The sequence below is a fragment of the Dasypus novemcinctus genome, chromosome 1 (assembly GCF_030445035.2).
Source record: "Dasypus novemcinctus isolate mDasNov1 chromosome 1, mDasNov1.1.hap2, whole genome shotgun sequence".
Lineage (NCBI taxonomy): Eukaryota > Metazoa > Chordata > Mammalia > Cingulata > Dasypodidae > Dasypus > Dasypus novemcinctus.
In genome coordinates, this window is record NC_080673.1 from 94,156,340 (window position 1) to 94,173,451 (window position 17,112).

Consider the following 17,112-nt stretch of genomic DNA (forward strand, 5'->3'; position numbering starts at 1 on the left):
GACAGAAAATGATAAACATTTGCATTACCATAAGGAGAAATTGGGAGGGAAGCATGAGTCATGGTTTCCCTATGGTTCCATAAACCTTCATGGCATATACTTCATTTGATTTCAAAACCTGAGAGTTATTCCCAAGATGATGGTTTCTTCTTCCTGGAGCCTTATGGGGACCCACCCTTTCCAGAGGCTTTCCCAGTGGTCATTTTCTTGGTTCCACCCTCATCAAGCATCTCTGGGTGGTGACTGACCTCCAGACCTTACCCTCCAAGAGCATTGGCATGATGGCCACACTTTACCCAAAGTTTGGGATAGAATCTTAACCCCCAGTACAGTGAAGTGAAGACAACATCTTCCTTAACCTTTGACATACAGACCCAACCCTCTCCGAGCAATGAGTTGGTGACCTGGCTTTCCTTAATCCTTGAGGGACAGACCCACCCCTCTCATACCTATGGGGTATCAACCTTACTCTCCCCAACTCTTGGAGAATATGCTCCACCCTCTCTGTAATCTGGGTCAGCAAAATTCTCCCTGAACATATTGCTGGAACATCTACCCTCTTCAACTGCCTGGGAAAACTCACCCTCTCTGTACACATGGGTGGGGTTCCTCTCGTGGTCCAAGGAGATATCTTAATTCCAGATACCAGCTTTCATGGTTTCCCTGTTAAATCTCTTCCTTCCATGTCCCTTTTATTCCAGGATAACATTGGTTGTATTCATACAGTTCTCTCAAAAAGCTTGTTGGTTTAGCATGCAAGAAGCAGGATTCTAAGCTATCATACAATAAGACTTTCCCCAAGTCTTTCCCAGATTACTGCATTTCCCATCCTGATTTACAAGTCCCATGTTTAGTCAATTCCTCAAATGAGACACTGTCATCAAGCTTTCCAGAAGCTTGAAATTTCTGGAATCAGTTTCTGTTTTCTTTATGCCCAACAATTCAGTTCTCAGCTTATCTCTCTCATCTAGTGTTTTATAAGCTGCAAGGAGAAGCCAAGCTGCATTCTCCGAGTTTATTTTGGAAAGCTCTTTAGCTAAATGCCCAGGCTCGCCATTTTCAAATTTGGCTTTCCATAAAAGATCAGGAATTAATCTTGCTCAGTTCTCTGCAACTTTAAAACATGGATCACCTTTACTCCAGTTTCCAAAAATAGTTTCATCATTTACTTCTAAGTCTTCATAAAAAATCTCTTAGCATCCACATTCCTGCCATCAGTCTCTTTAAGCAATTTAGGCCTCTTCTATTAAGCATCTCATAATTTCTCCAAAAAAAATACCCTTTACCCATTTATAAAACCATGCCAGCATTTTGGTAATTGCAAATCATGACCCATCTCTGGTATCAAATTCAGTATTAGTCAGCCACAGGGGTGCTGATACAAAATACCAGAAATCTGTTGGCTTTTATAAAGGGTATTTATTTGGGGTAGAAGCTTACAGTCACAATGCCATAAAGCATAAGTTACTTCCCTCACCAAAGTCTATTGCCACATGTTGGAGCAAGATGGCTGCTGGTTTCTGTGAGGGTTCAGCCTTCCTCTTCCTCCTAAGTCTCCATGATCCTAGCTCCTCCAGTTCTTCTCTGTAGGCTAGCGTAAGGCTTGTCTATTTTCTCGGAGCTCGATTCTTTCCAGGCTTTCTCAGCTGCTCAGAGCTCTGGCCTCATAAGCTGCAAACTATCAGGCAAATGGCTTGGCTCTGTCTCCAGGGCTCTAGAATCAAAACTCCAACCCTTTCCTCTGCTGTATCATTTTCTCTGTGAGTCCCCATCCACCAAGGAGGCAGGGACTCACTGTCTTCCTGATGTACCCAAATCAAAGCCTTAATCATAATTTAATCAAGTAAAAGTGAAACCTCTCAATTTAATGCCATTTAATATGCCCAGAGGAACTGACCAGTTTACAAACATAATCCAGTATCTATTTTTGGAATTCATTATCAATGCCAAACTGCCACAATGAGTATGAGTTTTGGTTTGGATGATGAAAATAGTATGGAAATAAATAGTGGTGAAAGTTACATAGTATTGTCAATGTACTTTTTAAACTAGTAAAACTATAATTATATTTTGTCTTTGAGTAGACTGTTACTACTGTCTTTTCTTATATTAGCACATAATGAATAAGTTGGCAAAAATCATAACATGTTGAAAGAATGGAAAAAATAAAGTATTCCTCACATTCCACACTGAACCTTGAAATTTAGAAGAGAATTAAAGTTAACAACAAAGACACTAAAAATTTTTAATTGCTTCTTGAGTGCCTGCTTTCTGATTAATAATATGTTAATTCTTATTATAAATATACCAAAGGAGTCTAAGATGGAAATATATTAGAACTAGAATAGATGTCAAAATCTGCATGCATAAACAACTTTGAGTAATTATAATTCTATTTGTGACTGTTTATAAATGTTGTTCCTCTATAATTACTATAAAAAGAAAACTCAGGAAGATGCAATTACTGTATAGAATGGTAACATACTGTAGCAGTTTGATATGGTTGTGAATTCCAAAAATAGATATTAGATTATGTTTATAATCTGGTCTGTATCTGGGCATGATTAAGTTATGATTAGGGCTTTGATTGGGCTACATCATTAGGGCAGGTGGGGACTCACAGATAAAAAGCATAGCAAAGGACAGAGATGGAGAGGTTTTTGATGTTGGAGTGGCTTTGGATGTTGGAGTTTGATGCTGAAGCCTTAAGATGGAGCCCCGGGAAGTAAGCTCACAGAGGAAACAGAAGCAAGCCCAGGAACCCTGAACCCAGAGCAAAGCAAGTCCCTAAAAACGAGGAACCTAGGAAGCCTGAACCTTCGCAGATGTCAGCAGTCATTTTGTCCCAACACATGAAAAATAGACTTTGGTGAGGGAAGTAACTTATGCTTTGTGGCCTGGTATCTGTAAGTTCCTACCCCAAATAAATTTCCTTTATAAAAACCAGCCAACTTCTGCTATTTTGCATCAGCACCCCTTTGACTGACGAATACACATACCAACTCATTTCTTATATCATAGTATTAAACTGTGTTCAACAGACAAAAAAATAAACGGATGTTGTTCCTTATTTAAGGATCTGGTACCCGTTCAACAGTTAGTGATTAAAATTGTATCAACATTATCTGTTAAAACATTTTCTTCATGAAGAAATTAAATCTTATTCAAAATGTAAATAAATAATTTGTTTGAATTTAATGTCTCTATTTTAGGTAAAATAGATGGTTGTCTTAAACACTGTTGTCATTTCAGAGTATCTCACTGTGTTCTCTCAGATGATTGCATTCCATGATCCAGAGCTGAGTAATCATCTCAATGAGATTGGCTTTATTCCAGACGTAAGTACTTGGTGCATTAATAGAATATGAGATAAACAATAAAACAGGAAATGGCAGCACAAAAGTGTTTTTAAAATTTGGTTGTGGGAATGGATGTGGCTCAAGCAGTTAAGCACCCGCCTCCCACATGGGAGGTCCCATGTTCAGTTCCCAGTGCCTCCTGAAAAAACAAAAACAAACAACAAACAAAACAAATGAAAAAATACACAGGGAAGCAGATGTGGCTCAGTGGTTAAGCACCAGCTTCCCACACACGAGGTCCCAAGTTCAATCTCCAGTTCACTGTACCTAAAAACAATTTTCATGTAACGTCCATATCTGAACAATTTATAACCTTCTGTTGTAGATTTGTATGGTTGCTTTCCCTAGTCTCATTTCAAAATAAGGGAAAGTACTCATTTTTCTTAAGATATTCAATATATTAAATGGTTTTGAAAAATCACGTAATGTGAGTATTGTACCTATGAAGGATTTTCACTTGGATATTATGATAACCAGGACTATTTTTGAAGAAGTAAGAAACTTGAACTTGATGAATTCTTGAGTAGCTGCTTCTGTGTTTTGCTTGATATAATTACCTTGGAAACTTTGCCAGATTTTAGTTTACTTCCTTAGTTTCTTAATAGTCCATATTAAGCTAAAAGTCAGAGTTGAGGCTCAAGTGTTAGCCAGAGTGTGACTGGGTGGTTACTCATTTATTAGCATGTGACAGTAAGTAAAACATCTTTCAGAAAGTAGTTGGAGTACAGTATCAAAAGTTTCTGTAAACCTCAAAAAATGCCTTTTAAGATAGAGATCATATTCCATCTTAACCTTTGTCTTTGGATCATGACTGTACTATTAAAGGGATATAACCTTAATGAGCAAGTTTAGGGGTGAAAAATTGTTATAGTAAAATCAACTAATGTATTTAAAGTATTAACAGTAATACATAGTATAAATATTTGCAGGGTTCTTTGAAGTTTAAAAATACTTCCTTTAACATTATTTCATTTGCTTCTCAAAACAAATCTGTAAGATGTGTGAAGCTGATATTTTCAGCATTTAACAGATAAGAAATTTAGTCTTCAGAAAGATAACAAAACTAATTGTTCACAAAACTAAAACTTTAACCTACATCATTTGGCATCTTCTCTTTTTGCCAACTCTAGGTACATCTTCCATTGGCAGAAAAGGGACTAAAACTTATGTCTCCTATCTTAGTTTGCCATAGAGCTGGCAATGCAAAGTACCTGAAATGTGCTGGCTTTTATAAAAGGGATTTTATTAAGGGGAAAAACCTTTCTGTTCTGAAGCCATGAAATGTCCAAAACAAGGTATCAGCAAAGATGCTTTCTCACCAAAGGTTGTCTGCTAGAATATCCTGTAGTCTAACCACGTGGTGAAGGAAAGATGGTTGCTCTTTGTATTGCACTGTAGCTCTCTATAATGTGATCATCAGGCCTAAAGTAACCATCTTTAACATTTACAGCACCATTTACTTCTACGCTTTTAAAGAAATATCTTTCATTTTAATATAAGAATACATATAGGTTACAAAACAATGAAATAAACAGCAACAGCACAAAGACAAGCCCTGAGAGAGTATTAAACAGGATAAACATGAAGAAAAGTACACCCATTATATGCTGATCACATTATCAGTTCTGAAGTTCTGAAATCCAGATAAGATTGTAGCCATAGCCTAGACTCCAGCCTGAATCCTGGCAGAGAGGAAGCTGGGACACATGCATCAGTCTTTCTGGGCAACTGTACAGTTGGGCTCCTGTGGCTCCATCCCTTACCCCAGTAAGATAGGAGTGGAGTGGTATTTCCCAGTGTTTCAGGGCAACTGCAGATACTTTCAGTCCTCACAGACTGGATAGGCAGACATCTGTGGCTCCATCACTACCACCCCCAACAGAATAGGAGGGGAGCTGTGTTTCCTTAGACTCTGAACAACTGTAGATACTTTCAGCCCTCACAGACTGGATTGTTAGATACCTGTTGTTCCACCCCTGCCCCTGAAATTGCAGAAGGAACCAGCATTCCCTCAGCCTTTCAGGGCAACTGCAGGTGCTTTTGGCCCACACAGATTAGTTTGGTACCCCTGAGGCTCCATCCCCACTGTGGCAGGGGATGAAAGGGGCTGGTGCTACGTCAGTCTACCTGGGCAACTGCAATCAGTTTTAACCTGCATGGTTTAGTTTTCTAACCACACCTGCAGCTCCATCTGCAGGGGAGGAAGGGACATGAAGCTTCATCAGTCTCTCCAGGCAACTACAGTTGGTCTTGGCCTACATGGCTTGGGTACATGGGTACAGCTCCATCCTTACCTCTGGCAGAGGAGAAAGGTGGGAAAAGCTTCATTGGTTCCTGGGGCAATGCTGGCAGCTCCAGCCTCCACCGCTAAAGGTACCAAATGCATCCTCAGCTCCTGCTATGCCCAGCAAGGGAGAAAGGGCAAGAAACAGACAAAAAAGTGTTGAAAAAATTCAGATTGACTAAACACAAGCCACTATAAAGTTCCAAATTAAGTTGATCTGAGTATTAAAGAGGGCTGTAGCACAAAGCCAATCAAAAAGAAAGCCCTAGACTAAAGAGAGAAACTGTGCCCAGAATAAATACTTCTAGTAAACCAGATGCCAAGACACCAACAAAAAATTATAATCCATACCAAGAAACACAAAGATATGACCAAGTTAAAGGAACAAGATAAGCCTCAGATGACATAAAGGAGTTGAGACAACTAACCATAATTGTCTGAACAAATCTCTTTAAAAAATTCAATGAAATGACCAAAGGGATTAAGGACATTAAGAAGACACTGGGTGAACACAAAGAAGAATTTGAAAGCATGTATAGAAAAATAGCAGATCTTGTGGGAACAAAAGGCACAATAAATGAAATTAAAAATATACTGGAGGCATATAACACAGATTTGAAGATGCAAAAGAAGGGATCTGTGAGCTTGAAGACATGGCCTCTGAAAGTGACCATGCAACAGAGCAAATAAAGAATGGAAAAAATTGAACAGGGGCTCAGGAAACTGCATGACAGCAAAAGACATGCAAACATACATGGCACAAATGTCCTAGAAGAAGAGAAGGGAAAAAGGGCAGAAAGAATACTTGAAAAAATAATGACAGAAAATTTCCCAATTTCCCTATTGAAGGATATATATATCTGTGTCCAAGAAGCATACTGTACTCTCATCCAAATAAATCTGAATAGACCTACCTCTGGGCACATACTAATCAGAATGTGATCAGAATATGATCTGGCAACCCCTCTTCTAGGAATATATCCAGAAGAATTGAACACTGTAACACAAACAGATTTTTGCACACATATGTTCATAGCAGCATTATTCACATTGCCAAAAAATGGAAACAACCCAAGTGTCCATCGAATAATGAATGGATAAATAAGTATGATATATACATATGATGGAATACTATGCTGCTATAACAAGAAGTGAATTTGGGACACATGTGATAACATGGATGAACCTTGAAGACATTATGCTGAATGAAATAAGCCAGACACAGAAGGACAAATATTGTATGATCTCACCCATATTAACTAAATACAAAGAATAAAAACATGGAGTTAAAACCTAGAGTATAGGTTACTAGGAGATAGGATAAAGACTGAGAAGGGGTACTGATGGTTAATGTGTGTAGAACTTTTAATTAACTGTAAACATGTAGAAATGGATAGAGTTGATGGCAACATTATACTGAGTATAACTAACATAGCTGATTTATACATGGGATTGTGGCTGAAAGGGGTAGTCTAGGGATATAAATGTCAATTGAAAAAAAGCTAGAGAATAATCTAGGGACTGAATAACATAGTGAAGCCAGAGGGAGATGAGAATTGTGGTTAATAGTACAAATACAAGAATGTTCTTCTATAAACTAGAACAAATGTACATCACTATAACAAGGTGATAAGACTGTGGAGATGCATGGGGAAAATACAATTAATGTAACCTATGGACTATAGTTGACAGCAATATTGTAATATTCTTGCATCAAGGCAAATATTAATAATAGAGGGGTTTAGAAAAAAGAAATCAAATGAATGCTGTATACCATAAATAGTGGTAAAGTCTGATGATGTTATCTCATAATCTCTATCAAATGTTCCATAACAATGTAATGTGCTGGTGGAGGGGTGTTTTATGGAAATTCTACACATTTGTATGATTGTTTTGTAAGTTTACAATGTCTATTTATATATATATGTATATATCAGAGTGAGATTAAGACATTTCCAGATAAACAAAAGCTGAAGGAGATCATCACCACTGGGCCTGCCCTACAAGAAATGCTAAAGGGAGTTCTTCACACTGAGAGGAAAAGACAATACATAGTAGTTAAAGCAGTATTAAAAAAAATAAATATCTATGTTAATTGTAACCATTTGGGTAATTAGAAATTTCGGTATTGTTGTGTTGTATTGTTTTGTATGTAATCTCCACTTCTTACTTCCTACAAGTGCTAAAATGCAAATGCACAAAAAGTAACGAGAAATCGATGTTTTGGGACATATAATGTTGGAAATATATCAAGTACAAAAAATGATTGGGCCCACTGGTATAAGACTACTGTATGTACATTCTATTGAAACTAAGTCTGTATTAAACCAAATTTAATTGTTATATATTAAATACTAAACCTGTGGTACCATAGGAAAATAGGCGAAAAATATATCCAAATACAAATGAGAAGGCACTAAATACAGTACAATACAGAAAAGCAAATAGTACACATTAGCAGAACTGAGGGATAAAAAAGGTATAAGATTTACAAAGGCTAAATAGAAAAATGGCCAGAGAAAGTTCTTTATTATCATTAGTGACTTTAAATATAAAAATGGATTAAACTCTCTAGTCAAAAGGCAGTGATTAACAGAATGGGGGAAAGAACATGAGCCAACTATATGCTGGCTGCAAAAGACTCAACTTACATTTAAAAAATACAAGTAGGTTGAGGGGGAAAGGATGGAAAAATATATACTATGCAAGTAGTAACCCAAAGAGGTCTGGGGTGGCTAACCCTATATTGTATAAAATAGTATTTTAGCCAAAAAAACATTTTGAGGGGGGGAAATGGTCATTACATACTGAAAAGTGGGACAAGACAACAGAAAGATGTTACAGTTATAAATATATATTTCCTAATAGCCGAGTCCCAAAATACATGAAGCAAGTATTGATTTGAAGGGAAAAATTGATGAATCTACAGGAATAGTAGGAAAATTTAGCATACCACTTTCAATAATGGATAGAACATGTAATCAGCCAATGAATAAGGAAGTACAGGGCTTGAATGACACACTAAACTAACTAGTATATAGAACACACACATATAGAACGCTGTACCCGACAATAACAAAATATATATTCTTGCTTGCACATGGATCATTCTCCAGGATAGACCATTTGTCAATTCACAAAACAAGTCTCAAGTAACTCAAAAATATTGAAATCATTTTTCAATATTTCTCCAACCACAGCAAAATGGAGCTAGAAATCAAGAACATAGTGAGCCGGGAAGTTATCAGACCTTATGCACACCTGAGCAGAGTCCCAGAGACAGATAAAGTAGATACAACCCCAGGTATTGGTTCTTCTGAGGGCTACAGAGACCCACAGGTTCTGTGGTCATGGCAGATGGAGTTCAGTGCCATGTCAGTTAGCCCTACTTTGGAGTTTGTGTTTCTGTGTGATGAAGCTGGACTCAGATGTGATCTTTGTCCACAAGTCTCTCCTGTTACTTTTACCAGAACTGTAGTTGGTGCTGGGGTTTAATATATATCCAGGGGACCTGAATCTCTGGACTGACCATGTGGTAGCCAGGCCCTGAGCCTCAACAGACTTGCAACTTCTACACTCTGGTTTGTTGGACTTACCCCACTCAGCTAACATAGAGGTGAAGAAGGTCAACCACCACACCAGGGAGCCAAAAGTGCCTACAGCTGAAAGCAGGAGGATTCCATCCAGCAATTCTTGATATAGATGTGGAGTGGACACAACCATTCTAAGGTCCATAGGATGGAAGAATAGAGTATGGATTAGAGTGGACTTACTGATATTCTATACATGAACTATTGTGATTAGTAATCAAAGAAAATGTGGCATTGGTGTGGAGACAGTAGCCATGGTGGCTGCTGGGGGTAGGGAGTGGAAGGAAGAGATGTGATGTGGGGGCATTTTCAGGAGTTGGAGTTGTCCTGGATGGTGCTGCAGGGACAGTTACTGGACATTGTATGTCCTCCCATGGTCCACTGGGTGGACTGTGGAAGAGTGTGGGCTATGGTGTGGACCATTGACCATCACGTGCAGCGGTGCTCAGAGATGTATTTACCAAGTGCAATGAATGTCTCATGATGATGGAGGAGGTTGTTGTTATGGGGGGAGGAGTGGGATGAGGGGGGTGGGGGTATATGGGGACCTCATATTTTTTTAATGTAACATTAAAAAAAAAAAGACAAAAAAATTGACCAAAAAAACACGGAGAAATGGAAAGCTCACAAATATATGGAAATTAAACACATACTCATAAACAACGTTAAGTTAAGGAGGAAATCAGAATTTAAATTATGAAATATCTTGAGGTGAATGAAAATGAAAACACAAAATACAAAAACTTACGGGATGCATTAAAGGCAGTGCCAAAAGGAAAATTTATAGCTCTAAATGCTTACCTTAAAATGAAGATAGCAATCAGAGACCTAATCTCAAAATTCAAGAAACTAGAAAAAGAAAAGCAAACTAAACCCAAAGCAAGCAGAAGGAAGGAAATAAAGATTAGAGTAAGAGATAAATGAAATAGAAAACAATAGAGACAATCAACAAAATCAATGATTGGTTCTTCGAAAACATCAATAAAATTAACAAATCTTTGGCTAGTTTGACAAAGAAAAAAAGAGGATACAAATAACTAAAATCAGAAATGATAATGGGGACATTACAGTCAACCCCAGAGAAATAAAAAGGACTATAAGAGAATACTATGAACAACTGTATGCCAACAAATTAGATAACCTAGATGAAAGGACACATTCTTAGAAATACAAACTTACTTACATTGACTCAAGAAGAAATAAAAGATCTCAACAAACCAATTACTAGTAGAGAGAGTACATCAGCAATAAAATTTTTTAAAGTAATCCAATTAAAACAAAACACAGGGCCAGATGGATTCCTGGGAATTCTACCAAATATTCCAAGGAGACTGAACTCTAGCTCTGCTCAAGCTCTTCCAAAAAAATTGAAGAATAGAGAACACTCCCTAACTCAATAGAGGCCAACATTACCTCTATTACAAAACCAGATGAAGATACCACAAGAAAAGAAAACTACAGACCAATATCTCTTATATATATTACATGCAAAAATCCTCAACAGAATACTGGCAAATCAAATCCAATAGCATATTAAAAGAAATATATACCATAATCAAGTGGAATTTATACCTGGTACGCAAGGTTGGATCAACTAAGAAAATCAATTAATGTAATACACCACATTTAACAGAACAAAGGGAAAAAAATACACACAAAATCATCTCAATTGATGAAGATAAGGCATTTGATAAAATACAGCATTTCTTCTTGATAAAACCACTCAAAAATTTAGGAATAGAAGGAAACTTCCTCAACGTGTTAAAGGGAATATAGGAAAAGCCCACAACTAACATCCTACTTAATGGTGAACAACTGAAAGCTTTCCCTGAAATGTAGAGAAGTCGGTGTACATGGTATTGAAGACCAGGGCCCGAGAACGCTAAGAAGGAAGTTGATTTATTTCGACCAGCCAGACTCGGTGGACTCCTGTCCTAATAAAAACCAAGTCCCAAATAGAATTTTGGGTTCCCTTTTATACAGAAAAGATATAAGGGTTGGGAGTTAAATGGTGCCCTTTTGAAAGAAAACAACTTTCTTTGTTAGTTAAGTGTTTGTCTGAGTACCAGATAGTTTTCAATTAAAGTACCCCCCACATTTCAGGTGAGCTTGAATTAAATCCCCCCACATTCTGTCTGAATGCAACCTTGAATACACATTCAGTCTTACATCCTTTCTGAACATTCAAAGACTGTAGGGCATATATTACTTATTTGGATTTCTAGAGACTAGATACACTTGGAAACAATTTTGAATTTATGCACAGGCTATATTACTAAGATCAGGACTAAGACAAGGAATTCCACTGTCACCACTGTTGTTCAGCCTTGTACTCTTAAGTTCTTGCCAGAGCAATTGGGTAAGAAAATAAATAAAAGGCATCACAATTAGGAAGGAATAAGTAAATTTCCCTGTTTATAGATTACATGATCTTAAACACAGAAAATCCTGAAAAATGTATAACAAAGCACTTGGAACTAATAAATGAATTCAGCAAAGTGGTTGGGTAAAAGAGCAACACCCAAAAATCAGTATTGTTTTTATAAAAAAACAATGAATAATCAGAAAAGAAATCAAGAAAAAATTCCATTTACAATAGCAACTAAAAGAATCTAATATCTAGGAATAAATCTAACCAAGAATTCAAAGGATTTGTACATAGAAACCTTCAAGATATTGCTAAAACAAATTTTAAAAACCTGTAAAAATGAAATGACATTTTGTGTTCATGGCTTGAAACACAAAATAGAGTTAAGATGTCAGTCTTACCCAAAGCAATTTTTGGTTCAGAGTATTCCCATTCAAATTTCCAATAATCTTCTTTGCAGAAATGAAAAAGCCAATCATCAAGTTCATATGGGAGGATAAGGGCTCCAAATAGTTAAAGCCATCTTAGAAAGATGAATGAAGTAGAAGGGCTCACACTACCTGATCTGAAATCTTATTACAAAGCTACAGTAATCAAAACAGTGGGATACTAGCATAAGGATAGTGTTTTAGTTTGCTAAAGATTGCCAATGCAAAATACTAGAAATGGGTTGGCATTTGATAATGGGAATTTATCAGGTTAAAATATTACAGTTCTGAGGCTGGGAAAATTTCCAAATCTAGCATCATCAGAGCCAAAGGTCAGCTGCTGGCAGTCCTGGACTACTGCCATGAGGCAAGGCAAAATAGTGGCCAGTCTCTGTGGAGGTCTTTGCCTTCTCCAGGCTTACATTCTCCCCCAGCTCAGCTGTGGGCAACCAGGCACATGGCTTGTCTCTCCTCTCTCCTTGAGACTTGTTACTTCAGCTTTGGGCTGCTCTGCTAATTACTGACTACAGCCTCTCAGCGTTTCTCTTTCTGCAGCTGGTGACCCTGGAGTCCTCTCTCACATGGCAGAGTATAATAGCAGCTCTCTTTCTCTGTGTGTCTGTGCATGTTTCTCCTGTTTAGAAAGGACTCCAGCAAGAGGACCAAGACCACCTTGGGTCAAGCCTCACTGAAGTACTCCAATCAAAGGCCCCCAACTGAATTTAATCCAATCAACACTCATTCCTTGAAGATTACAATTTAAAATGGGGCAGCTGCTGTGGAAAAGTTTAGCAGTTCCTCAAAAACCTTTGTATAGAACTACCAAATACCTGACAATCCCAGTACATTATATATACCCAGAAGCATTGAAAGCAGAAACTCAAACAGATATTTGAACTAGATCACATAACAGTATTATTCACTATTGCCAAAACGTGGAAACAGCCCAAGTGTTCATCAGTCAGTAAATGGATAAATAGGACATAGTGTATACATACAGTGGAATATTATTCAGCTGTAGAAAGGAATGAAGGACTGAAACACACAACAACATGGATGAACCTTCTAGACATAATGTTGAGTGATATAAGCCAGCCACAAAAAGACAAATATTGTATTATCTCACTGATTTGAAACAACTAGAATAAATAAACTCATTGAGTCAGAATCTAGAATATGGGTTACCAGGGGATAGAGTGGGTATAGGATATGGAAAGTTAAAGCTTAAAATATGCAGGTTCCTATTTGGAATGATGGGAATGTTTAGGTAGTGGATGATGGTGATGGCAGCATCACATTGTGATTGCAATTAACAGCTCTGAAATACATATCTGAATATGATTAATGGGGGAAATGTTAGATTGTATATTTGGTAACAATAAAAATGAAAAAAAAAAATCCTTGGAACTATGCCACACAGTTAACCCTAAGCTAAACCATGAACTTTAATTAATAGTATAATTATAAAAATATGCTATCATCAATTTTAACAGATATTCTACTCCAATGCAAAGTGTTGGTGGTAGGGTAGTGTCTGGGGATTCTGTATTTTATGTAGACCCACAACTTCTCTAATAAGGAAAAAAGCTATTTTTTTTAAAGTAGTAGTGAGCAAATTACTGTTAAAACATTTCAGCACATTTTAAATGCTTCCTTTGTTCCAAGCACTGTTTCACACTTTTTAAACATAATCACTTATCTATTCCCCACATGTTTGTACATCTATTTAAATAATTAATGATTAAATACTTTTATATCAGGCCAATTTTAGAAAGGTTAATAGCAAGGTAGAAATAGCATTCTAGATAAAAACAACATGAAAGATAAAAGTAAGTGGCAAATCCATTTTAAAGTGTTCCTAATGTTTTTGTATCATATGAGGAAGAAATAAACATGCCAGTCATATTTATATGTTGAGTTAGGGATCCTTTTGGATCTGAGATTTTATTTTACCCTACTTACAAGCTAATTAGTGCCTGTTACTGTTTCGTGGCTACTGGCAGAAAATATAAGACTCCTGGGTCAGAGATAGAAAATTTTATCACTCACAGCACAGCAAGCAGCTTGAGCATCAGTGTGTATGTTGATCCCCTTTGTCCCCAATTCCCATGAAAACAAGACCAAGGGCCCAGATGATAACTGCATGTGTAGTGGATTGGTTATAGGAAAGGAATCTAGAGCTTTGGGAAATCCAAATTTCTCAGATGGGCAGTAAGTCTGCCTTACCTTTGCTTTGGAGAAAAAGAGATATTATCTTTTTCTCCCAAGGATATAAGTAAACCTGTCTTTTGTTCCAGAGAAAAATCTATCTCTGTATTCTCAGGTTGTTTTGTACAAGTGTCTTTGAAAAGATAGTCCAGAACAAAGGGCAGCCAGTGTCTTTGCTCAGAAGACATGCAGAAGTGTAAGAGATCCATGGAGAACTGGCCCACAACAGATGCATGCTAAAGGTGTAATGGTAATCATTAAAAGAATAGAAAGAGAATGTATAACTTTTCAACTAATAAAAGCTGGGATAGAGGGGGCAGTTTGGGAACAAAAAAAAAGTCATTCATTTCTGTAAAGGCAGAAATGGAGAACTCAGAAAGGATGTAAACTTCTGTCAAAAAAGAATATGTGTCAGGCAAATATTAACCAAAAGAAAACTAATAGTGATTTTAATATAAACTCATGAAACAGAAGACAGAACCCAAAACTTACCCATTCATATATGGAATTTTGCATATGACTGAGGTGGACAAATCAGTTAGAAAACAAAGTATTATTGAATAAATGGACCTATACACTTGGATAACTACATGGTGAGGAGGGTTGGGGAAATGGTTAAAGTTCTACCTCCCATACATAAAAATACATTCTAGATTGTTTAGAAGATCTAAAAGTGGAATGTCATATTTATTCTCTTAGACTAGGAAGGACTTCTTATACATGTTATGGAACAGACAAATTTTTAAAGAAAGAAATAGAATGGGGAGTGGTACAACATGGGCTTTCATTATATTGGTAATGTATTCTGTTTTTAAAAAATTTTTTGAAGCAAATGTAAAATATTAATGTTTATTAAATCTGAATAGAGAGTATATTGATGTTAAATGTGCTATACAGGGTAAAAGTGAATTATTCATTTGAGACTATATTTATTTTAAAAGTTCTGTTTCCATCCACCCTCTGCTAAAATTACTGGGATATTTTTGTGTAACGTTTTATAAATACTCTTCAGTAGTAGCAGTAGTAGTATGAAAATAATATTGGTTTATATATGTAGTATAATTAGTCTCGTGGGACATTCAGAAGTCATATGGTATGGGGGACAATTCTAATGATGGAATGCCCAGCACATGACAAATGGTGAGCATACACTGACTCCAGCCCCTGATTGCCAGGAGTTATCCCCTAATCACTGTGACAGTAAAATGCCTCTGCACATATTTCCAAATGTTCTCTGTGAAGCAGTAGTGTCACTATGGAGAATTCTAGAGGACACAGAGAAATAAAGGGAAAGAGAATATTTCTTAACCTGGAGAAAATTATCCTTGTCTGCAAATATTCTCTTGTCACAGTGGGAAAAATAAATTTTTTAAGGAAGAAAGCTAAAATGTTAATATGGCGATTGTTTTCTGAAATTTGTTATTTTTTGTGTGTTTTGTTGATTTGTGTCTAAAATCTATGGATAATTTAAAAGACTTTTGAAATTTAATTTTATAAACATATTTGATGTTTTTAATGTATAGATTATTGACAGTAAATTGTGGTGGGAGGGGTATGATGAAATGAAGAATTTTTCTAAGGTTTTTGTAACTCTGTTAATCATTTATTTTTCAGTTGTTTTCATTACTGCATTTGTACGTACAGTGTTCCTTTTTTAATTGCCTTCAGTGTTCTAGCTTTAAAATAATGTGTTTAGATGACATTCTGTACCTCTAACAATACAGGCTAGGATTTATCAAGATGAGAGGTAGGTATTGGGATAATGAGTTCCCAAACTCAGTTTCCTGCTCAAGAACTAATCCTATCAAAGTAAGCCCTCACTATTCTTTCATCATTGAAATGCATACTCCCCATGCAGGAAAGATTGTGATTTCTGGCTCCTTTCCATTTTCCTTGGGTCACAGAACTCTGAATACTGAATACTGAGCGCTGCTGAAACTTGAATAGTTAGGAGTATTGTGCATTGATGTGATGCTTAGATTATATATGTCATGGTGATTTTGTGATTTACATATAAATAAGGTGGGCAGTGTGTATTTGGCAAAATTAGGGCCAGGGAGATTTTTATCATTTTTGCCTTGGTGTGTGTTTCTGCTTCTGAAAATATATCAGGCCTTTAAAATGAGAATAAGAAAGTATGCTTGCTTATTTCTTATTTCCTCATTCTTAAGGAAGCTGTTTTCCTGAAATAAAATGCATAGCATTTAACATGCAAATTGTGGAAAGTTAAGAGAAATGATAAGGGCTGCATCTTGATATATATATGCCTTTTGAACCTACTGTCATGGCTAAGATACATCTAACAAATTCAGTGATAAGCAAGATTTGCATGCAAAACCATTGTCATTTATCTGCTGTTTGGAAGGATACTTATACTACTACTAATTTTCTCCTTCCTTAAAATTTTATTGCTATTATTTTCAAAATATGTATTCAGCTCTTGAGTTTGTACTAACAGAAAATGTGAAAGGACTGCTCAGAAATTATTTGTTTTTATTCTTTATTCCTGGTCTTCATATAATTATGGTTAAATAAAGAAATTTTAAATTTTAATTTAAAGAGACTATTGATGATGACCTTTTCAGATTTTATCAAGATATAGATACAGGGAAAATTGTGAAAGTCCGCCTTTTATAGATTCTCCCATAACCGGAGTACCTACTATGCTGTCCTACTTGCCTAGTCCTGGGATATGTCTTCTAGTCTGGCCACTACCATAGTGTACCAGACATCAGTCCTAACCCTACTTTATTGTTCTTGGATTCTTTAAGGCCCTTGAATACAAATGGCTTATTGAGCTCTCTTGCTTACAGTAGAGCTTGATTACCTTCATAAAGGGCCCGGAACTTAGAAAGCAAACTCTTATTAATCCCAC

At 36.5% G+C, this 17,112-nt stretch overlaps 1 protein-coding gene across 7 annotated transcripts in view; it reads left to right on the plus strand.

Moving 5' to 3' along the window:
• The window catches only part of TBCK (TBC1 domain containing kinase), a 445,069-nt gene that overhangs the window by 144,825 nt on the left and 283,132 nt on the right, over window positions 1–17,112 (plus strand). For all 7 annotated transcript variants that reach the window (XM_058294468.2, XM_071215231.1, XM_058294462.2 and 4 more), the window contains exon 20: window positions 3,253–3,338. In XM_058294468.2, coding sequence (XP_058150451.1) covers window positions 3,253–3,338 — 86 coding nt within the window. The remainder of the gene's footprint in view (window positions 1–3,252; window positions 3,339–17,112) is intronic.